Here is a 21816-nt window from a genome sequence, read left to right as displayed (position 1 = left end):
GCTGCGCAGCGGGAGCGCCCAAGCCTCATTTGTGATCGCGAGTCGCATTCCATCATTCACAATTTTGATCCCCGTTTTTACTGCTTGGCCAATCACAATTATAGCGCCTCCGAGTCAGACCAGCCAACTCCTTCTCGAACGCGCTCGTCATCTCCAAGTCATCAATACTCTGCACATCTCGTGCGCAAGGCATACATTTTACAGTGTCTCTCACTACATGGGAAAATATCTAGAATTTTTGCAATCACTAATACCAACCACCATGATTTCTACCCCTCTTCCGTTCATAGCGATGCACAGCACCGACCCACTACTATAGGGTGGTAATTAGGCGGAAGTTTGTGTGATTCTAACATTATCCTGGCGAGGCCCGAAAGTGAATTGCCTGACATAACTTCACTCCGCTATCCTCCATGGAACCAACACAGTGTAAAACTGTCTCTCCCCACTCAACTGCTCCTCGAAGGTGCTCGTCTTCCCGCCAGTGCCCGTACCCATCTGGTGCGTAAGACATGTATTATTATGTCTCTCAGTAGGTGAAAACCACCCTGAATTCCCAGTCACTGATACCAGCCACGTTCCATTTTTCTCTATAAATCTGGTGATATAGCTTTGGCGGCGGATTGCAACAACACCGAATGTCTGTCTCGATAAGGCGTCGTGGTCCAAACGGTCCGGATCACTGGGGGATGATGTCCAGAGGCCTTGAAACAAAGCCCTCAGTTGGAGGATGCCATACCCTGAAGCTACAGAAGTCGGTCTTTTAGTTGGGTCGCAACAAAGGTGTGCCCTCGGTGGAATGGACAATCCAACGATGTACTCATTCTTGTAAGAGGCACGATGGCCGAGTCGTCACCTCTCGTTGCGATATCTGCGCAACTGAAATAGATCGTTGTCGACGTTAAACGTTACATTGTAAACCTATCCCAGTCCCACCAGTCCCCGTCTCATCGTCATCCGTTCTTTCGATGTCAACAAATGCTGAAGTCTGACCTCAGAGGTGGCGTTACGGGCGGTTCTACCCTCACTGCTGTTCTACATCCAGGGCACGAAATCGAGATCCACCCAAGAAATGAAATTACATAGGCGTATCGTTCTGTTTCCTCCAATTCAATATTGCCGACCGATGCGGACGCACCTCTTGTGTGCAGTGATAATAAGGCTCGTCACTGTGAATCATTTGTGCAAGATCGGCAGGTTTATGCGCCCAATATTTCGGCTTGAAGCATTTTGATAATATAGGGCATGGCGCTTGTAGGATTCCATGTACGTTACAGCCTTAAGTATCTATCCAACGCGAGCTCAAGTTTAAATTTGTACAGTTCGGCCCCCGGTCTCGGAGCGCCGGCCATCATTGTCAATGTGGCTTACTCACAACCACGTTCCACCGGTCATTGTAGGTCATGGTTGACCTACCGAATCTTGCTGTGAGGACCTCTACAATGTGTAGGACATCGCAAGTCTGTATGAAAATATTTAGCGCCGTGGAGGTTTAAGATATTCCTAACAGCTCACAAGCCGCTCGAGTACCAAGGCAAGGCAACGGAGGGTAATGGCTGCAAGAAATTAATGATTCATGGACAGACGAAAGTACTTATACTGTTGGCCCAAGGGAACTCATAAATACTTGACCTCCAGCTGAATGCGATTCGACATTGTGTTATTGAGTAGGGAAAGTGACACTTGTCATGCAAACGCTTAGATCCATAGACAGGCCTATCAGACTTGTCCAACTTATCGGCCTCAGCGCCCAAGTCACATCAGCCCATCAGATGCATCATTGACGGCCCCAACGGGCTGTCCTTGCAGTATTAATACTAGTACAGTACTAGTGAGTGCTACTAACGCAGTTGTGAGTCTGAATCACTATAGCTACTACATAGCGTTGCACTACTAGCAGTGACTCACAACAGCTACAATCCGAGAATGTCATCATGTTATTGAAATCCGGCAAATGCCTTCATTTTCGTGTGCCTCAACTCGGACAGCTCCGAGGAAGGCTAGTAGACTTAGTCCGATCAAACTCTCCAGCATGTCAAAAAAGACTTGGCTTCAGCCGCATTGCTCTGATACGCGTGTACGATGTGATAATGAGTGTAATAAACATCGTGTTGCCATATTATACAGTACATGTCACAATGGTGGCTTCCGGGGTACGAGGAAGAAGCAGCATCTTGGCCGCAGCTACGTGAGGTAAGTACATGTCCCCCATCAATGAATTGTTGATCACTTCTCACGTAAAATTGAAGACACCGGAACAGTCTTAGTACATACGCCGAACTTGACAAGTACTTGCTGACGCCGCCGGCACCGCAGTAACTTACATAAATGCATAGATTTCCTGATGTCCACTCAAAGTGCCCTCCGAGTCGAACATGAGTGCAGCACCCACTTTACATGCGTCACAGACGTCGGACAGCCGTCCACCCACTGCCGACGAAAAAAAACCTACCTCATCACAGGAGGTCATACACACAGAGCATGCTGCTCTGGACATGAAAGAGAATTCAAAGGGCATCCGAGCCTTTCTCCCCTGGTCAAAGAAAGCATCCAAGGAAACAGAGAGCGAAGCCGAGAATGCAAATGCAGCGGACACACTTGCCCCCGCGTCATTCTTATCGCTATTCCGGTTAGATCATCCCACTTTTTGACTGAACACGATGATTCACCGGCACAGGTATTCAACTCGCTTGGAAATAATGTTGGACTATTTTGGCGTCATGTTCGCTATTGCTGCTGGCGCTTCGCAGGTGAGTTTTCGGATTTGCGAGCGACATCTTCTTATTTCCTACCCTAGCCTCTGATGACTTTGGTATTCGGTGACATGACCCAAGATTTCGTTACATTTAGTTCAGTACAGAACGAGTACTATCAAGCGCTGCAGTCTAATGATGCGAACGTGATCGCGCAAGCACAGACCGCGCTGGATGCTGCTGCATCCGAGCTCGTTCACAGCGCTAGCCTGGATGCTTCTTACCTCGCTTATCTCGGTAGGTTCTTGATTTGATGAGAATGAGACCTAGTACCCATCTGAACTCGTACCAGGTGTCGCAATGCTTGTTTGCACGTACATGTACATGTGCATCTGGGTTTATACTTCAGAGGTTAATGGGAAAAGAATACGAGAGAGGTATCTTCAAGCCATCCTTAGACAAGAAATCGCTTATTTTGATGATGTGGGGGCTGGAGAGGTTGCAACGCGCATCCAAACCGACACTCGTAAGTCATACTGGTCTTTTCAAAGCTGGGATGATCGAAGTCACCTTGCTTTGAAATAGACTTGGTACAAATGGGGATATCAGAAAAAGTCGCTGTTTCGGTCGCTTGCATCAGTTGTTTCATCACTGGCTTTATTCTTGCATATGCCCGGTCATGGCGTCTCGCTCTTCCATTGTCGTCCATGATTGTGTGCATCCTACTCATAGGCGGCGTCATGAAAAAATTTCTTTCCAAATACACGCAGTGAGTGTACTTGTTGTTGAGCTCGTCCTACAGCTCTGATCTCCGTTCAATGCTAGATTGTCCTTGAAGCATGTTGCTGAGGCAGGTAGTCTCGCAGAAGAGGTGATATCCACGATTCGCACTGCACAGGCTTTCGGGACACAGAAAATTATGTCCGGAATATACGATAAGAACATCGACGTAACTCGTGTCCTTGACACCAAAGCGAGTATCTGGCACGGTATAGGGTTAGGCTGCCTCTTCTTCGTGAACTACGCTGGATATGCGCTGGCGTTCGATTTCGGAACTACCCTCATAAATGAGGGCAAGGGTCTGTTCCCGTTTCTGTGTCGTGAAACTGCATTTAACATTGGTTGGCAGCCACCGCCGGACAGGTTGTAAATGTCTTCTTCGCCATCTTAACTGGATCATTAAATCTTGCCCTACTCGCTCCTGAATTGCAAGGTAATCATGGTCTCACTTTTGGTTCGGAATTCTCATTATGCTTTACTCCAGCCATTACACGTGGTTGTGGTGCTGCTGCCAAAATTTTCGCTACGATCGAGCGTGTCCCCGATATCGACTCTGAAAATCCAGGAGGACTAAAGCCCGCAAAGGTCACTGGCGAGATTACGTTCCAGGAAATCAAATTCAACTATCCATCTCGCCCAGACGTCCCAATTCTCAAAGGGGTCAATATCACCTTCCCGGCTGGCAAGACCACTGCTCTCGTTGGCGCATCTGGATCTGGTAAATCCACGATTGTATCTCTCACGGAACGCTTCTACGATCCGCTCAGCGGATCCGTTATGCTTGACGGAACTGACTTGCGAGAGCTGAATATCAAATGGCTGCGCTCTCAGATCGGTCTTGTCTCCCAAGAGCCTGTACTTTTTGCGACGACTATCAGTGGCAACGTCGCGCACGGTCTCATTGGCACACAATACGAGGATGCATCCGATGAGGAGAAGCTGCGACTCATCAAAGCAGCCTGCATCAAGTCTAATGCAGATGACTTTATTAGCCGCTTGCCACATGGATATGACACTATGGTCGGCGAGCGAGGTTTTCTGTTATCGGGAGGGCAAAAACAGCGGATCGCCATTGCGCGAGCTATCGTGTCGGATCCGCGGATCTTGCTCCTTGATGAAGCAACGAGTGCCCTCGATACTCGCTCAGAAGTGATCGTACAGGACGCTCTCGACAAGGCAGCCGCTGGACGAACCACCATCACCATTGCTCATCGTTTGTCAACGATTAAAGATGCTGACTGCATACTTGTAATGGGCGATGGTCTCGTACTGGAGCGAGGGACTCATGCGGAACTTCTGGCAGACGAGAATGGGGCATACTCTCGTCTCGTCGCAGCTCAATCTCTCCGCGAGGGTCATGAAGATGATGATCTGAATGGAGTGGTATCAAGTGACGAGACAGACTTGGAAAAGCCTAGGCCAGAGGAACTCCTCGAACGGAAGAGCACCATTCACTCCATCGGAAGCGACGTTGTCAGTCAATTAAAGGAGAAAGTAGGGGACAAGGCTCCAGAGGGAGACTACGGTTTATTCTATTTGATGAGACGCACTGCTATTCTTCACCGCAAAGGGCTTCATCGTTACTTGATCGGATTTTTCTTTGCCATATGTAAGTCCACAAAGTACACATTACTAGCTGGGCTCATATGTTTCTGCAGGCAATGGTGCTATTTATCCTTCCTCTGGTATCATCTTTGGTAAGTCCTTTCGCCAAAAAAAACAGAAGCCATTTATCCTGGCATGCACTGGCAGGGCAAGCGATCTCCGGCTTTAGCGCGACCACGAATGCCGAGCGCAGCTACCAAGGTAACCGGAATGCTCTCTGGTAGAGTTAACATATTTCCTGGAGATCATGCTGGTGCTTATCTCGAGCCAGGTTTTTCATCCTTGCCATTCTGAGCGCCTTGTGTATGGGTTTCCAGAACTACTTCTTTGCTTCTGCTGCCGCTGTCTTGACTGCCAAGCTCCGTTCGCTGAGCTTCAAAGCCATCCTCCGACAAGACAGTGAGTGCTCAATCGTTGCATGATTATTTTCTCACACATGGCGACAGTCGAGTACTTTGACGACGACAAGAACAGCGTGAGTCCTATAACTCCTCCAGCTCGTGCAGAACCCTCATTGGACTCTGTCAGACTGGCGCTCTGACGTCAAGCTTGAGCGAAAACCCTCAGAGGGTAAATGGTCTCGCTGGCATAACTCTGGGAACGTGAGTATCACCATTCTTTCCAGAGTGGTGTCATGACTGACTTTGGTTAGAATCGTCCAATCTATCGCCACTCTAGTGGTTGGTTTGGCCATTGGCTATGCATATGCTTGGAGGGTGGCCGTTGTCGGCATGGGTGCGTCCCGTTTTCCCATTATACGCATTTCTCTTACAAATTTCGTCGTTACTTAGCATGTATCCCTCTCTTGGTTTGCGGTGGCTATATACGTTTGGTACGTGACCTGCGTAATAAGCTCCCATCGTGCTAAATGTTCTTTAGCAAGTCGTTGTTCTGAAAGATCAGAGGAACAAGAAAGCGCAAGAAAGTTCCGCTCAGATTGCCTGTGAAGCTGCTGCTGCCATTCGCACCGTTGCATCATTGACCCGAGAAGAGCACTGTCTTAATATTTACAAACAGAGCTTAGAAGCCCCCATCAGAAAATCCACTAGGACAGCGCTGTGGAGCAACTTGCTGTATGCATTCTCTCAGGCCATGGGATTCTGGGTGACGTCTCTAGCCGTTTGGTATGGCTCGACGCTCGTTTCTCGGCTGGAGTTATCCACACAATCATTCTTCGTTGCTTTAGTGGTATGGTTATTTCGTCGACATCCAGACATTATTGAAGTGACCAATACATTTGCAGAGCACGGTATTTTCCTCATTGCAGGCTGGTAACTTCTTTACTTTTGTGCCTGATGTCTCATCGGCCAAAGGGGCCGCCGACGCAATTATCAGGCTCCTTGATTCGACTCCTGCGATTGATGCAGAGTCAACTGGAGGCAAAAGCGTTCCGACCGAAACTATCAAAGGCCTTATACAGCTGGAGAACGTTCGTTTCAGTTACCCCACCCGTCCCAGAACCCAGGTTCTTCGTGGCCTCTCGCTTACCGTCGAACCTGGAACCTATGTTGCCCTAGTCGGCTCTAGCGGTTGCGGTAAAAGCACGGTGTAAGTCTCGCAATCCTACTGTATTCAAACAGGCTGCCGAGAGCTCGTTTAGCATCCAGTTACTAGAGCGTTTCTACGATCCACTTTCCGGACGGATCTCGCTCGATGGAGAGCTTATTGACGAGTTTAACGTCCAGGCATATCGACAGCAGATTTCACTTGTCTCACAAGAACCTGTGAATACGATCGTGATACTGATCTCTTGGCAGAGGGAGCTGACTGCTTGCCTTGCAGACTTTGTACGCGGGAACTATCCGCTTCAATATCTTGCTCGGTGCTACAAGACCAGAATCCGAGGTCACGCAAGAAGAGATCGAGGCTGCCTGCCGTGGTGCCAACATACTAGATTTCATTCAATCACTTCCAGAGTAAGACCTCAACACTACGAGAACTCGAGGCTTACTGACATGATAATGTTAGTGAGTTCAATACCGAAGTCGGTGGCAAGGGATCGCAGCTGTCGGGAGGCCAGAAACGTGTGTATCATCCATGACAGACACCTTTCTTTGTGCGCTGAAATCATAATCCAGAACGTATAGCAATCGCTCGCGCACTGCTTCGGAACCCAAAAGTTCTTCTACTCGATGAAGCTACATCAGCCCTTGATTCGCACTCGGAAAAGGTAGTGCAAGAAGCTCTTGACAAAGCCGCGAAAGGTCGCACCACCATTGCTATCGCCCACCGTCTTTCTACTATCCAGAACGCTGATCGCATGTGAGTCAAATGGGAGCATCGTCACTCGTGAACACTTTCTCACTACTTTGCAGACATTTTATCAAGGAGGGCAGAGTCTGCGAATCTGGCACCCATGATGAACTTCTTGCGCTGAGAGGAGAATATTACGAGTTCGTCCAGCTGCAAGCACTGAGCAAGAAGTAGCGGTAATTTAGATGATGTCGGATGGGTCTAACTCATCCATACTTTAGAAACCTAGAGCAAATCGGTAATTTCATCTTTCTAGAACTATACAAGAGACAAGGGACCCAGAGTTCAGTATTAATATTGTATGTCTGGTGGTTCATCGACTATACTATCATACTTGCCAGAGACCTGGACGTTCGAACGCCTGCGTCGTCATATAGTTCAACACCAACTCTTGGCCTAGAAGCTGCGTGCTCGCGCATGATTTCTGGGTGATGTGCCTCGGCCCTGTGGATTGCTTCTCTACAATCCTTTATCCACGCCATGTCAATGTCATGCGTTCCATAATTGCGCATGGGTTCTGATGGAGGCCTGAGCCTCGTTTGTACTGATCCTTCACAGATCAAACGCCCCCCTCATAGGAACTTGAAGAGTACTTTGATTCTTCTCAGCGATCAGAGGTACCGGAGCATAACTTACCAATCTGATGATTCGCATAACTAATTGCCATTTGACTCCTTTGCATCGCGACAGGAACGTCTTCTACCTGGAGTTTGACACAGAGAGCACTCGCTATTGGAAAGTCTTTGTTTACAATTCATACTAGATACGCAATTATTTCCGGTTCCTTCAATTCGGAGTCGGGGAAAGGTGCAACCCGTTACAGTCATATGGTTTTCCCGTGCTTTCTGACTCGGAGTGCGGCCCTCGTTAAGGACATACGGGTTTGGCCTGGCGATGCGGGACGTCGACTATTGCTGAGGGACGCTCGCATAGCTCGATTCTACACCACTTGGTCTGGTAAAGAGACGATTTCAAACCCAGTGGAAAGGACGGGGTCGGGATGGCGTATGGTGAGCATCGTGGTGTATGGGGTAGAATAAAGATGAAACACTGCTAAGAAGGGTACTTCTAGTATGCGATGATAGAGGGCGGTGTTGTGCAGACAACCGAAAACATTGTGATGAAAACAATTATTTGGATGAAATACGTACGTGAGTACGATCAGGTATGTCGTCGAAAAAACCTCGGGGTACCCGAGGGGAGACCTTGACGGACAGGAGTCACAGGACGTCGTGTAGCATCAGCCTAGAATGCATCAGCTGGAATGCAATGAGAACTGAAATTTCACGTACAGCCAGCAACGACTTGTCATGCTTGTCCAAAAGAAGGTCGTCGAGGCCAGCTTCTTGTATTATTGCAGCCGGAACATGCCACATATACGCGTCGTAGTGATGGTCACTGCAGCAGCCAGGGGCTAGTAGCTTTCCATCTGCCGAAAACGACACGCAGTTCACTGATCGTGCATGTTTGAGGGGCAAAATAATGGGCTGGCTGTTGTCGAGATTCCATAATATTAATCGCGTTGTGCCATCCCATCGGATGCGCTCGCAAGTGCGTGTCCATCGAGCACAGCGATCCCGGCGAAGTATTCCATTTCCTAATCGAGAAATCGTTTGATCCGGAGATAAGTGTTCCGTCTGGGGTCCAAGCCAGGCTCATCACCAAACTTGTGCGTCCTTTGAGGGTGGCGACAAGCTCGCCTGTGTTTGCGTCCCAGATTTTGACTGGGATCTCGCTCTCGATTGCCAGTTGTCTCCACCAGTTGCGAACATGATCATGTCTGGCGAGTAGACGACTGAACATGTGTTCCTACTCAGTCTCGATTGGACCGAGGATTGTCTGTCCCTTCTCCACGTCCCACTAGGTCCCACTGTGACTCCCTTACAGTCCCATCAATCACTAATCACTCGCCGGCCATCTCGACTCCACTGGCAGCAGACAGACTTTATTGTATGTCCCGTCCATTTCGCGATGACTTTGCCTGTGTCGATGTCCCACAACCTCACTCCACCATCTTGACTTCCGCTAACTGCTTTGGAACTTCCCGTCCGGAGGCAACGCTATCGTCCACACTCCGTCCCGCCAATCCTCTCCTATGTGTTTCCGCTCCATACCCGCAGCAAGCTGTCCTTAATGAACAAGTCATCATCCGCTGTCCATCCGGCAGATGTATGCCCCCCAGTGACCCAATGGGCGTGTCCTTCGAATTTCTGGCGGGGCATTATCGTTGATGTCTCCTGCATCCCAACAATGGATGAACACATATCAACAGTTCCTTATCAGCTTTCATCCAACAAAGTCCAAAATCATCACTTACCACGATGTTTCTTGACAAGTCCTGACGTCTTGACACCAAGACACAATGGGCGTATAGGTCAAGAGTGCACTGCAAGTTTGAGCTGGTACGTATTCCACGCATCATCCTTCACTGCTGTGCATCGGAGGCGCCCAAGCCTCATTAATGCCTCATTTGTGATCACGAGTCGCATGTATCATTCACAATTTTGATCCCCGTTTCTATTGCCTGGCCAATGTATCGTATGCTAAATTGCGCCCCAGGTCATACACCCGCATTTTCGCCAACTCCTCCAACGCGCTCGTCATCTCCAAGTCGTCAATGCTCGACACATATCTCGTGCACAAGGCGTACGTTTTACCATGTCTCTCACGGGGAACTATCCAGAACTTTGTAATCAATAATACCAACCACCATGATTTCCACCCCTCTTCCGTTGGTGCCCAAGTCAACACCATCCCGTACACTGTGATCCTTCGTAGCGATGCACAGTACCGACTCCCTACTATTGGGTGGTATGTACATTACCATACTGTGGGAGGCGGAAATACATATCATTCTGACATAACCCTCGCGAGACCCGAAAGTGGATTGCCTGACACAAATTCACTCTGCTATCCTCGTTAATATGGAACCTAACAGTCTCTCCCTACTCAACTGCTCCTTATCCCGCCGATACTCTTACCCATCTGGTGCGTAAGACATGCATTATTGTGTCTCTCAGTAGACCCTGAACTCCAAATCATTGATACCAGCCACGTGTTCCATCTTTCTCCAGTAAATCTCGACTCATGCACGAATCTGGTGGTATGGCTTTGGTAACGAACTGCAACAACCAATCCCTTCGGTCCCGTCTCGTTCGTCGTCCGTTCTTTCGATGTCAGCAAGCCTTAGCGCTGAGGTCGATGACCTCAAAGGTGGCGTTGCAGGCGATTCTAGTCCTCACTGGCATCCTACTCCAGGGCACGAAGTCGAGATCCGTTGAAGAAACGAAACTACATAGGCCCATCGCTCTATTTCTTTCAACTCAATATCTGCAACCGATGGGACACACCTCTTGTGAGCAGGGATAACAAGGCTCGTCACCGTGGGTCGTTGTGCCAGATACAGCAGGTATATGCGTCCAATGTTTCAGCTTGAAGCCAATATTTTGACATATAGTGCTTGTGCGATTCCATGTACGTTGAAACTATATTTGTCGAACGCGAGCTCAAGTCAATACAGATTTTCCCCCGGTCTTGGAGCACCGATCATCATTTTAAGGTGGCTTACTTACTCACATTCACGTCTATCAGGCCATTATAAGTCATTGTTGATCTACCAAATCTTGCCGAGGACCTCTTGTGCATGATGTCATGAAAATGTTGGCGCCGTAGAGGTTTAAGATATTTCTAACAGCCCACAAGCTAGACAAGAATGGTTCACGGACAGACAAAAGTACTTATACTGTTGGCTTAAAGTAGCTCAGAAACACCTTACCACTAGCTGAACGGGATTCGAAATCGTGTTATTGAGACTTGGAAAATGCTTTTGGGGTACTCTTATCATGTAAATGCTCACTAGATCCATAGACAAGCCTATCAGACTTGCCCAACTTATCGGCCTGAGCTCAGCGCCCTGTTAAGCTAAGACATGAAACACGCTCAGAGTTTGGAGACAGAAGGAACGAGACGGTGCGTATTATATATGTTTAATTCACGCCGTGAGGAATAGAAATAGAAAAAGGAGTGCCATGCGTTGATGACGATGATGACGAATACTCAATACGCCCAAGTCACATCGGGGCATATGCATGAGCTGCAGCGCTGAGCAGCTGGGTACTGCAGTCTAACGTTGTGAGTCTGACTCTGAATCACTACTCGAGTCACTACTACTACAAGTGACTCACAAGCGCTGTCGGCTCCAACGGAATGACATAAGCATGTGGAATTCGGCAAATGATTGAATTGCCTTCACCTTCGTGAGCGTCGACAGACATGAACTTCAAGCAAGATGGTCTGATCGAACGTGCCAAAAAAGACTTGATGTAGTAAAATCCTGCTTCAGGCCGCGTCGTTCTGACATGCGTGTACGATGCTGACAAGGAATGCCATGAGCGTCGCGTCACCATATTACATGGTACATGCATGCGCGTCATGGCTCGGGTACAAGGAGTCGGAAGAAGCGGCATCTACTAGCTGCTAACTTGGCTGAAGCTACGTGAGGTAAGTACATGCTTCAAATCAATTCAATTGTTTCACGGCTTCGCAAGACACCGTAACAATTCTTCAAGTAGTACGCCGAATTTGACTCGGACTTGTTCACACTGCCAGGCCGCCGAGTGCCTCGGAGCCGCAATGACCTACATACATAAATGCATGGATTTCCTGCAGATGCACTCCACACAAAGTACAACGCTCGAACATGAGTGCAGAACCCACTTTACTTGCGTCACATACGTCGGAGGGCCGTCCAGTCACTGCCGACGAAAAGAAAAGTACCCTTTCAAAGGAGCTCACACCCTCAGAGCACGTTACTCTGGACGTGAAACAGAATTCAAAGGGCATCCGAGCCTTTCTCCCCTGGTCAAAGAAAGCATCTGGCAAGGAAACAGAGAGCGAAGCCGAGAACGCAAAGGCAGCGGACACACTCGCCCCTGCGTCATTCTTATCGCTATTCCGGTTAGATCGTCCCGCTTTTTGATTGAACGCGATGGTTCACCGATATACAGGTATTCAACTCGCTTTGAAATAATGTTGGACCTTTTTGGCGTGATCTTCGCTGTTGCTGCTGGCGCTTCGCAGGTGAGTTTTCGGATTTGCGTCGTTGCGAGCTGCATCCTCTTATTTCCTACCCTAGCCTCTGATGACTTTGGTATTCGGCGACATGACCCAAGATTTCGTTACATTTAGTTCAGTACAGAACGACTACTATCAAGCGCTGCAGTCTAATGATGCGAACGTGATCGCGCAAGCACAGACCGCGCTAGATGCTGCTGCATCCGAGCTCGTTCACTAGCGCTAGCCTGGATGCTTCCTTACCTCGCTTATCTTGGTAGGTTCTTGATTTGATAAGAATGAGACCTAGTACCCATCTGAACTCGTACCAGGAATCGCAATGCTTGTTTGCACTTACATGTACATGTGCATCTGGGCTTATACTTCAGAAGCTAATGGGAAAAGAATACGAGAGAGGTATCTTCAGGCCATCCTTAGACAGGAGATCGCTTATTTTGATGATGTGGGAGCTGGAGAGGTTGCGACGCGCATCCAAACCGACACTCGTAAGTCATCTGGTCTTTTCAAAGGTGAACGAACGAAGTCACCTTGCTCTGAAATAGATCTGGTACAAATGGGCATATCCGAAAAAGTCACTGTTTCGGTCGCTTGCATCAGCTCATTCACCACTGGCTTTATTCTTGCATATGCCCGGTCATGGCGTCTCGCTCTTGCATTGTCGTCCATGATTGTGTGCATTATATTCATAGGCGCCGCCATGAAAAAGTTTCTCTCCAAATACACGCAGTGAGTGTACTTGCTGTTGAGCTCGTCCTGAAGCTCTGATCTCCGTTCAATACCAGATTGTCCTTGAAGCATGTTGCTGAGGCAGGTAGTCTTGCAGAAGAGGTCATATCCACGATTCGCACCGCCCAGGCTTTCGGGACGCAGAAAGTTATGTCTGGAATGTACGATAAGAATGTCGACGTAACTCGCGTCGTCGACACCAAAGCGAGTATTTGGCAAGGTGCAGGGTTAGGCTGCCTCTTCTTCGTGACCTACGCTGGATATGCGCTGGCGTTCGATTTCGGAACTACCCTCATAAATGAGGGCAAGGGTCTGTTCCCGTTTCTGTATCGTGAAACTGCATTTAACGTTGGTTTGCAGCTAACGCCGGACAGGTTGTAAATGTCTTCTTCGCCATCTTGACCGGATCGTTATCTCTTGCCCTACTTGCGCCTGAATTGCAAGGTAATCGTGGTCCTGCTTTTGTGTCGGAATTCTCATTATGTTTTACTCAAGCCATTACACGCGGTTGTGGTGCTGCCGCCAAACTTTTCGCTACGATCGAGCGTGTCCCCGATATCGACTCTGCAAATCCAGGAGGACTAAAGCCTCCAAGAGTCATTGGCGAGATTACATTCCAGGAAGTCAAGTTTCAGCTATCCATCTCGCTCAGACGTCCCCATTCTCAAAGGGATCAACATCACCTTCCCGGCTGGCAAGACCACTGCTCTCGTTGGCGCATCTGGATCTGGTAAATCCACGATTGTATCTCTCACGGAACGCTTCTACGATCCGCTCAGCGGATCCGTTATGCTTGACGGAACTGACTTGCGAGAACTGAATATCAAGTGGTTGCGCTCTCAGATCGGTCTGGTCTCCCAAGAGCCTGTACTTTTCGCGACGACGATCAGTGGCAACGTCGCGCATGGTCTCATTGGCACACAATACGAGGATGCATCCGAGGAGGAGAATCTGGACTCATCAAAGCAGCCTGCATCAAGTCCAATGCAGATGACTTTATTAGCCGCCTGCCACAAGGATATGACACTATGGTCGGCGAGCGAGGTTTTCTGTTATCGGGAGGGCAAAAACAGCGGATCGCCATTGCGCGAGCTATCGTGTCGGATCCGCGGATCTTGCTCCTTGATGAAGCAACGAGTGCCCTCGATACTCGCTCAGAAGTGATCGTACAGGACGCTCTCGACAAGGCAGCCTGCTGGGCGAACCACCATCACCATTGCTCATCGCTTTGTCAACGATTAAAGATGCTGACTGCATACTTGTAATGGGCGATGGTCTCGTACTGGAGCGAGGGACTCATGCGGAACTTCTGGCAGACGAGAATGGGGCATACTCTCGTCTCGTCGCAGCTCAATCTCTCCGCGAGGGTCATGAAGATGGTGATCTGGATGGAGTGATATTAAGTGACGAGACAGACTTAGAAAAGCCTAGGCCAGAAGAACTTCTCGAACGGAAGAGCACCATTCACTCCATCGGAAGCGACGTCGTCGGTCAATTAAAGGAGAAAACAGGGGACCAGGCTCCAGAGGGAGACTATGGTTTATTCTATTTGATGAGACGCATTGCTATTCTTCACCGCAAAGGGCTTCATCGTTATTTGATCGGATCTCTCTTTGCCTATATGTGAGTCCACAAAGCATATATTACCAGCGGGGCTCATGTGTTTCTGCAGGCAATGGTGCCGCTTATCCTGCCTCTGGTATCATCTATGGTAAGTCCTTTCGCCAAGAAAAATAGAAGCCATTTATCCTGGCATGCACTGGCAGGGCAAGCGATCTCCGGCTTTAGCGCGACCACGAATGCCGAGCGCAGCTACCAAGGCGACAGGAATGCTCTCTGGTAGAGTTTACATATTTGCCTGGATATCATGCTGGTGCTTATCTCGAGCCAGGTTTTTCATCCTTGCCATCCTGACCGGCTTGTGTATGGGTTTCCAAACTACTTCTTTGCTTCTGCTGCGGTGTCTTGACTGCCAAGCTCCGTTCGCTGAGCTTCAAAGCCATTCTCCGACAAGACAGTGAGTGCTCAATCGTTGTCATGATTATTTTTCTCACACATGGCGACAGTCGAGTACTTTGACGACGACAAGAACAGCGTGAGTCCTATAACTCCTTCAGCTCGTGCAGAACCCTCATTGGACTCTGTCAGACTGGCGCTCTGACGTCGAAGCTTGAGCGAAAACCCCCAGAGGGTAAATGGTCTCGCTGGCATAACTCTTGGAACGTGAGTATCACCATTCTTTCCAAAGTGGTATCATGACTGACTTTGATTAGAATCGTCCAATCTATCGCCACTCTAGTTATTGGTTTGGCTATTGGCTTTGCATACGCTTGGAAGGTGGCCATTGTCGGCATGGGTGCGTCCCGTTTTCCCACTATAAGCATCTCTCTTAATTTCAGTCGTTACTTAGCATGCATCCCTCTCTCGATTTCCGGTGGCTACATACGTTTGGTATGCGACCTGCGTAATAAGCTCCCATCGTGCTAAATGTTCTTTAGCAAGTCGTTGTTCTGAAAGATCAGAGGAACAGGAAAGCGCAAGAAAGCTCTGCTCAGATTGCCTGCGAAGCTGCTGCATGCCATTCGCACTGTTGCATCATTGACCCGAGAAGAGCACTGTCTTAATATTTACAAACAGAGCTTAGAAGCACCCATCAGGAAATCCACTAGGACAGCGCTCTGGAGCAACTTGCTGTATGCATTCTCTCAGGCCATGGGGATTCTGGGTGACATCTCTAGCCGTCTGGTATGGCTCGACGCTCGTTTCTCGGCTGGAGCTATCCACACAATCATTCTTCATTGCTCTAGTGGTATGGTTATTTCGTCGACCTCCTAGACATTATTGAAGTGACCAATACATTTGCAGAGCACGGTATTTTCCTCAATGCAAGCTAGTAACTTCTTTGCCTTTGTGCCTGACATCTCATCGGCCAAAGGGGCCGCCGACGCAATTATCAGGCTCCTTGATTCGACTCCTGCGATTGATGCAGAGTCAACTGAAGGCAAAAGCGTTCCGAGCGAAACTATCAAAGGCCTTATACGGCTGGAGAACGTTCGTTTCAGTTATCCCACCCGGCCCAGAACCCAGGTCCTTCGTGGCCTCTCGTTTACGGTTGAACCTGGAACTTATGTTGCCTTGGTCGGCTCCAGTGGTTGCGGTAAAAGCACGGTGTAAGTCTCGCAATCCTACTGTATTCAAACAGGCTGCTGAGAGCCCATTTAGCATCCAGTTACTAGAGCGTTTCTACGATCCACTTTCCTGGACGGATCTCGCTCGATGGAGAGCTTATTGACGAGTTTAACGTCCAGGCATATCGACAGCAGATTGCACTTGTGTCACAAGAACCTGTGAATACGATTGTGATATCGATCTCTTGGCAGAGAGAGCTGACTGCTTGCCTTGCAGACTTTGTACGCGGGAACTATCCGCTTCAACATCTTGCTCGGTGCCGCTAGACCAGAAACCGAGGTCACGCAAGAAGAGATCGAGGCTGCCTGCCGTAGTGCCAACATACTAGATTTTATTCAATCACTTCCAGAGTAAGACCTCTCAACATTACGAGAGCTTGAGACTTACTGACATGATCATGTTAGTGGGTTCAATACCGAAGTCGGTGGGAAGGGATCCCAGCTATCGGGCGGTCAGAAACGTGTGTATCATCCATGACAGATACCTTTCTTTGTGCGCTGAAATCACGATCCAGAACGTATAGCAATCGCTCGTGCACTACTTCGGAATCCCAAGGTTCTTCTGCTCGATGAAGCCACATCAGCCCTTGATTCGAACTCGGAGAAGGTAGTACAAGAAGCTCTTGACAAAGCTGCGAAAGGTCGCACCACCATTGCTATCGCCCACCGTCTTTCTACTATCCAGAACGCTGATCGCATGTGAGTCAAACGGGATCAACGCCACTCGTGAACACTTTCTCATTATTTTGCAGACATTTTATCAAGGAGGGCAGAGTCTGCGAATCTGGCACCCATGACGAGCTTCTTGCGCTGAGAGGAGACTATTACGAGTTCGTCCAGCTGCAAGCACTGAGCAAGAAGTAGCGGTAATTTAGAATAATGCCCGATGAGTCTAACTCAATAATACATTAGAAACCTAGAGCAAATCAGTAATTCCATCTTTCTAGAACCATAAAAGAGACAAGGGACGCATAGTTCAGTACGGTGGTTCACCGCTTGTACTATCATACTTGTCACAGACTCAGATGTTCGAACGCCTGTGTCGTTATATGATTCAACACCAACACTTGCAAGAAACAGGAATTCTCGAAAGTCCGGCGGTACGTCCGTCCGTCTGACAGTTCGTCTATCCTAGCATAACATTCTTTGCAAGACTTCTTGTCCCACAAACTTCCCCCAGACCCATACTAACAAGTTCCTATGTGTTTGACGGGCTTTAATCTGGGGTATGGAAATTTCGTAAATGTGTGGGACCACTGCGATGCCCGCCTCTTGTTTCGTTCAAGTCGTTCGACGCCTCGAATTCTCAAATACTCTGTGACCACCAGCACTGGCACGCGCTGCGAGTCGACCTACTGTCAGTTGATTCAGAACTGAGACTCCGATGAGTTGTGCTTATTTCGCATGGCGCAGTTCTTTCTTGCCTACTCTTTGGCATCTATCCTGAGCGGTAAGCATAGCTTGGGTTGTACTTGTATCCGAAGCTACATCATGGTCGTTCCCCGAGGTCAGCGACTCATCTTGATCATGGAAAGCAGCGCACCTATACAAAGTCGTTATAGAATCCGAGTCTGCTTAGAATACATAGATCATGACGGCGTAGGTCTGATTCCGTCTCAATCTGACATCGTCATTTCGCAAATCCGTAACAAGTTTGTTTACGCAAAGCAACCTCTAATGCAAGGAGTAACTCATATCACTAAGTACTACGTTGAGAGAAGGAATGAGGGCAACATATTCCGCTCGCCGCTTATCTGTTATCGGCATTTCGAAGCCGAACGTCAGGCTCTCCAGGGGACACTTTGACCGCGTCAAAAATGCACAGAATTTTTTATGAGGCCACGAGTATATGTTGCGAGCTTCGAGAGCGTGCAAATTTGGGAGCGACAATGTATCGAATAGGATAAGATGCCCTGTGGTGTTATCGTCAAAATCTTCGGAAACGATCCGTAAGGATTGGAGTTGGGTGTGCGTGAATGGCTCCAAGGTCTCCAAGGCAATAAAATATGTAGATAACGTCAAGGAGGAGAGGCTGGGGCATAAACGGAGCAATTGGGGGAGTGCACTCTGTTCGTCTAGGTCAATCTGGATATTTGTGAGGTGGGCCCAGGCGGGATTGACGGTAGATGTATACTCCATGTCGAAGAACACCCCTGTTGCCGTGAGACTGCGTAGAGTGCATGGTGGTTGCGAGATGACATGGATGAAAGTACTCCCATTATATGTTGGTATGGTCAGCTCCTCAAGTGCTAGGAAGTCTGATATGATAACCTCAGGTTCCGGGAAGCCATTGAAGTCAAAATTAACAGACAGCGACGAGACTTGATTTATGTAGGGCTGAAGAAGATTTCGTAGCTTAGTCCAGTCATTTTTGTAACACTGGAGTTCCAACGAGAGCGGACGCCCTCGTGATCGCTTGAGCCATGCCTTATAGCAGAAGGCTGCCCGCCGCCAGTCTTTGCCCACGGACAGTCTGTGCCACAAACTGGGCATATCCACAGCAATCTCCCTCCATCGTCGACATATTCTGGTCAACAGCATAGGAGCTGCCTTTGATGCGGGTGATAAGCGGTGCTCAATGGGAAGACAGTGAGAAAAAATCTGGGATAGGACTTCGGTTGGCAAGCGCCAAAGAGCTGATACAAGTTGCTTGTGTGAATTCATGGACTGAGTGATCCTGTCCTTCTTCGCGACCAGTTGCTGGTGAATATGGTTGATACCATCTATGACTGTTTCAAAATGTGAGATTTCGTGGGATACTGCATCCAATTGCTGTTGGCGTTCGGTAATGATAGCACTGATGTCCTGGAAATCGAACTTGAAGGCAGAGTAGTTCGTATTGCTAATAGAATACTGGGTTTCGAGGTCTGGCATCTGGTCATCGTGAATCAATAACATCAATACATGCATTGAATTCAATTAACATACGATTACTTGTGAATGAGCGAGCTGAAATAAATTGTTTATTATTGTATGCAGACGATTGCCTATGAAACTGGGTGCTTACAATGTTTTGCAGGGCACCAATGATATCTGAGACCGAGGAAATTTTTGCTTTTGAGTTGGCTGTCATGGCATCAACCATGTCTGTGTGTTGTCGACGGTCGTCTAACGCGAAGGACATGTGCTTGCAATGTTCTGACAATTATTAGGGGAATTCAAAGCCTGATGATAGTGTGAATCAAGGTCCTAAATCGGGTACCCCGAGGTTTTTTTGACTCACCAAATCGTGCTCACTCCTCACGTGCTGCGTGCCTCATCCAATACTGTTTTCATCACAATCATCCAGCCTAATATTTGCTCTCAGTTGTTTGTACAACACCACCTTCGCTCTATCATCGCCATCGCATAGAAGCAGCATTCGTAGCCGTTTTTTTCGTTTTTATTCCGCCCCATACACCTCGATGCACACGATACGCCATCCCGACCCCGCCCTTTCCACTGGAGTCGAAATCTTCTTTCTGGCAAGCCAAGTGGTATAAATATTCGGAGGCATAATATTGTTTGTCGATCGCATACCTTCGGGACCTCATGTGAAGTCCTGCACATGAATGGTAGATGTCTAGTCATAGTTATTTACTGTGTCATCTGTTTTATTAGGACACGATGTGCGATGTATCGGAACTCAGTACTCAGTCTCGGCAGCGCGATGTCATGAAGTACTGATGTCATGAAGGGTTTCGGTATGTGTTTTCAGTATCCCTACTCTCTCGAGGCACCCATAATTGAAATCGACATGTATGCGATCTCGGTCATAATATAAATTACCATTTCACCATTTCAAAAACCTATAATCAACGAGCGGTAGGATGAGGATGGTATCATTAAATCCGTTAGACCGACTTACCCGTTCGTGACCGGACACGACATGACTCTCATTCACTGGCGCTTTGACGCTCAATACCGACGATTATTACTCAAAGGATACCCGTCTCGAGACAAATACGGAGACTTGTAATCTTCGTTGAGGGGCAGCACGATAGCTGCAATAGAATAGATGATCACAATGGCATACTCCATGAGCATCTCCATTACGAGGTAGATCTGCCATTCGCCAGTGAAGATGTTGAATTTTGCGAGGTCGCCAGTGTCGGCTCGGGTGGATGAGGTTGAGGTTATCGAAAACGAGCTCGAAGAGAACGTGGATAGGATGCTGTAGATAGTCCGAACGGCAAGGAAGGGAAGTGTGATGGAGATGGCCACCAAGAGCTGAATATAATAAGGCATAAGAACATTGGTCGGATAGATGACAATGCTCCGGAAAGCTCACCTGCTTGCGGTGTCTTAAGAGAAATCTGGCTTTGGTCCATAGATAGATACAGATACCGACAAGGATAATGTATAGGATGGCAAAGAGGATGACACCAGCCCTGCGCATGGCATTCCCACTTGAGTTTGAGCTTGAGCTAGAACTTGTCTCATCGGAGATGCCGACGATGACAAGGATGAGAGCGATCGTGCCGAGGAGTTGAAGAAGGCGGAATATTTTCTGATATCTCGGAAAGCCTTCAGGAGTTCGGGAACTATGATAGTGTTCAGCGCATTCCATCCAAAATGGCAACATGATGAACGTACATTGAGTGCAACAGACCCAGCGTGCAAAGCAACAGTGGGGACAGGCCAGATGCTTCTAAAGCGTAACCGCCCGTGTATAACGAAGTGTTCACAGGAGTAACTTCCTCAGCTGCAACAAGCAAAGCACCACCCAATACTCGAACTGAAGGTATAACAGGGTTAAAATTGTATCTTCAACAAGTCAAACGACCTACTGATGCAGAATACCAACAGCAAGATCCACCCATCACCTCGGGCCATGCCGTACTTGGACACTATCCTGATGGAAATTAACAGGAATGGAACATACATTGCGATGGTCACTGCTGCAAGGACGCCATGAGAGTCGAGAGCCATTTTTCCTGAAAAACTGGAGTCGACGGAGGAGGGATAAAAATAAGGGAAATGATGTGACGTTTGCCTGCCTTTTGTATGAACTCATGACGAGTAAGAGGCGGTGAGTGCTAGGCCCTATGCTGCCTGGGGCGTTGCGTTTAGAAACGCAAACCTGATAGAAGGCTAGTATATAACCCTTCCGGCGCAATTGGCACTCCACAGAAGTCGGCACTAATTTGACAGAACTCGTGTATATTGCTAGCCACTTGAATACAAAATTCTCGAGATAGATATACTTCTCCCTCTGATACGAGGTAATGTTGAACGACCACGATTGAAGCAGAATTGAGTGTGATAGTTGAAAGTGTCGTCATACAGAAATGTCACCTGCTGATAGGCTATTAGTATGCGCCGTAACGGAGTTTCAATTACTCCATATATACCACTCTGGAAGTGCCTGTGGTGCTGTAGCGCCGTCATACTGTGGGAGACGGAAACACGTATGATCTTCCCAAGGCCCGAAAGTGAATTGCTATTGACAAGCGATCAGACGGGTAACACAAGGCCATTCATTAACACAAATACTAGTAGGCACTCACTAACGTTAA

The 21816-nt window shown here is 48.3% G+C and overlaps 5 protein-coding genes across 5 annotated transcripts; 3 read left to right on the top strand and 2 right to left on the bottom strand.

The window, feature by feature from the left end:
* The first annotated feature begins 2302 nt into the window (after nt 1-2302).
* DFJ58DRAFT_219769 (P-loop containing nucleoside triphosphate hydrolase protein) lies at nt 2303-7689 on the top strand. The gene is made up of 22 exons (XM_041379307.1): nt 2303-2629; nt 2678-2750; nt 2798-2990; nt 3046-3219; nt 3279-3462; nt 3519-3772; nt 3823-3906; nt 3958-5082; nt 5132-5170; nt 5226-5298; nt 5350-5477; nt 5525-5553; nt 5607-5680; nt 5731-5813; nt 5870-5910; nt 5958-6266; nt 6322-6626; nt 6679-6802; nt 6861-6994; nt 7047-7102; nt 7157-7340; nt 7394-7689. Exons 1-22 carry the CDS (start codon nt 2376-2378, stop codon nt 7503-7505), a joined length of 4032 nt encoding a protein of 1343 aa, XP_041236167.1. The 5' UTR covers nt 2303-2375; the 3' UTR covers nt 7506-7689.
* A 1610-nt stretch (nt 7690-9299) lies between these two features.
* DFJ58DRAFT_219753 (uncharacterized protein) lies at nt 9300-10336 on the top strand. Its single transcript, XM_041379306.1, has 2 exons — nt 9300-9733; nt 9891-10336. The coding sequence occupies exons 1-2, from the start codon at nt 9465-9467 to the stop codon at nt 10252-10254; spliced, it is 633 nt and encodes a 210-aa protein (XP_041236166.1). The 5' UTR covers nt 9300-9464; the 3' UTR covers nt 10255-10336.
* Nucleotides 10337-12030: 1694 nt separating this feature from the next.
* On the top strand, nt 12031-17321 carry DFJ58DRAFT_869178 (uncharacterized protein; the record flags this gene model as incomplete). The annotated part of the gene is made up of 23 exons (XM_041394258.1): nt 12031-12287; nt 12338-12410; nt 12466-12615; nt 12694-12889; nt 12947-13130; nt 13187-13440; nt 13491-13574; nt 13626-13726; nt 13755-14227; nt 14289-14668; nt 14803-14841; nt 14897-14969; nt 15122-15147; nt 15197-15225; nt 15279-15353; nt 15430-15486; nt 15648-15875; nt 15996-16300; nt 16369-16477; nt 16536-16669; nt 16724-16779; nt 16834-17017; nt 17071-17321. The coding sequence occupies 23 exons, from the start codon at nt 12031-12033 to the stop codon at nt 17180-17182; spliced, it is 3579 nt and encodes a 1192-aa protein (XP_041236165.1). The 3' UTR covers nt 17183-17321.
* A 671-nt stretch (nt 17322-17992) lies between these two features.
* DFJ58DRAFT_710771 (uncharacterized protein) lies at nt 17993-19486 on the bottom strand (the record flags this gene model as incomplete). The annotated part of the gene is made up of 3 exons (XM_041383828.1): nt 19326-19486; nt 19247-19267; nt 17993-19192 (listed from the first exon to the last, which is right to left on the bottom strand). Exons 1-3 carry the CDS (start codon nt 19440-19442, stop codon nt 17993-17995), a joined length of 1338 nt encoding a protein of 445 aa, XP_041236164.1. The 5' UTR covers nt 19443-19486.
* A 319-nt stretch (nt 19487-19805) lies between these two features.
* DFJ58DRAFT_750220 (uncharacterized protein) lies at nt 19806-21229 on the bottom strand (the record flags this gene model as incomplete). The annotated part of the gene is made up of 5 exons (XM_041387727.1): nt 19806-20127; nt 20164-20527; nt 20589-20841; nt 20894-21035; nt 21088-21229. The coding sequence occupies 4 exons, from the start codon at nt 21227-21229 to the stop codon at nt 20216-20218; spliced, it is 849 nt and encodes a 282-aa protein (XP_041236163.1). The 3' UTR covers nt 19806-20127; nt 20164-20215.
* Between the last annotated feature and the right edge of the window lie 587 nt (nt 21230-21816).

Source organism: Suillus subalutaceus (genome assembly GCF_016647625.1).
Source record: "Suillus subalutaceus strain FC151 chromosome Unknown DFJ58scaffold_237, whole genome shotgun sequence".
NCBI classification, from domain to species: domain Eukaryota; kingdom Fungi; phylum Basidiomycota; class Agaricomycetes; order Boletales; family Suillaceae; genus Suillus; species Suillus subalutaceus.
The sequence above is the reverse complement of the archived record's forward strand: the minus strand, read 5'-3'. Positions and strand labels throughout refer to the sequence as shown.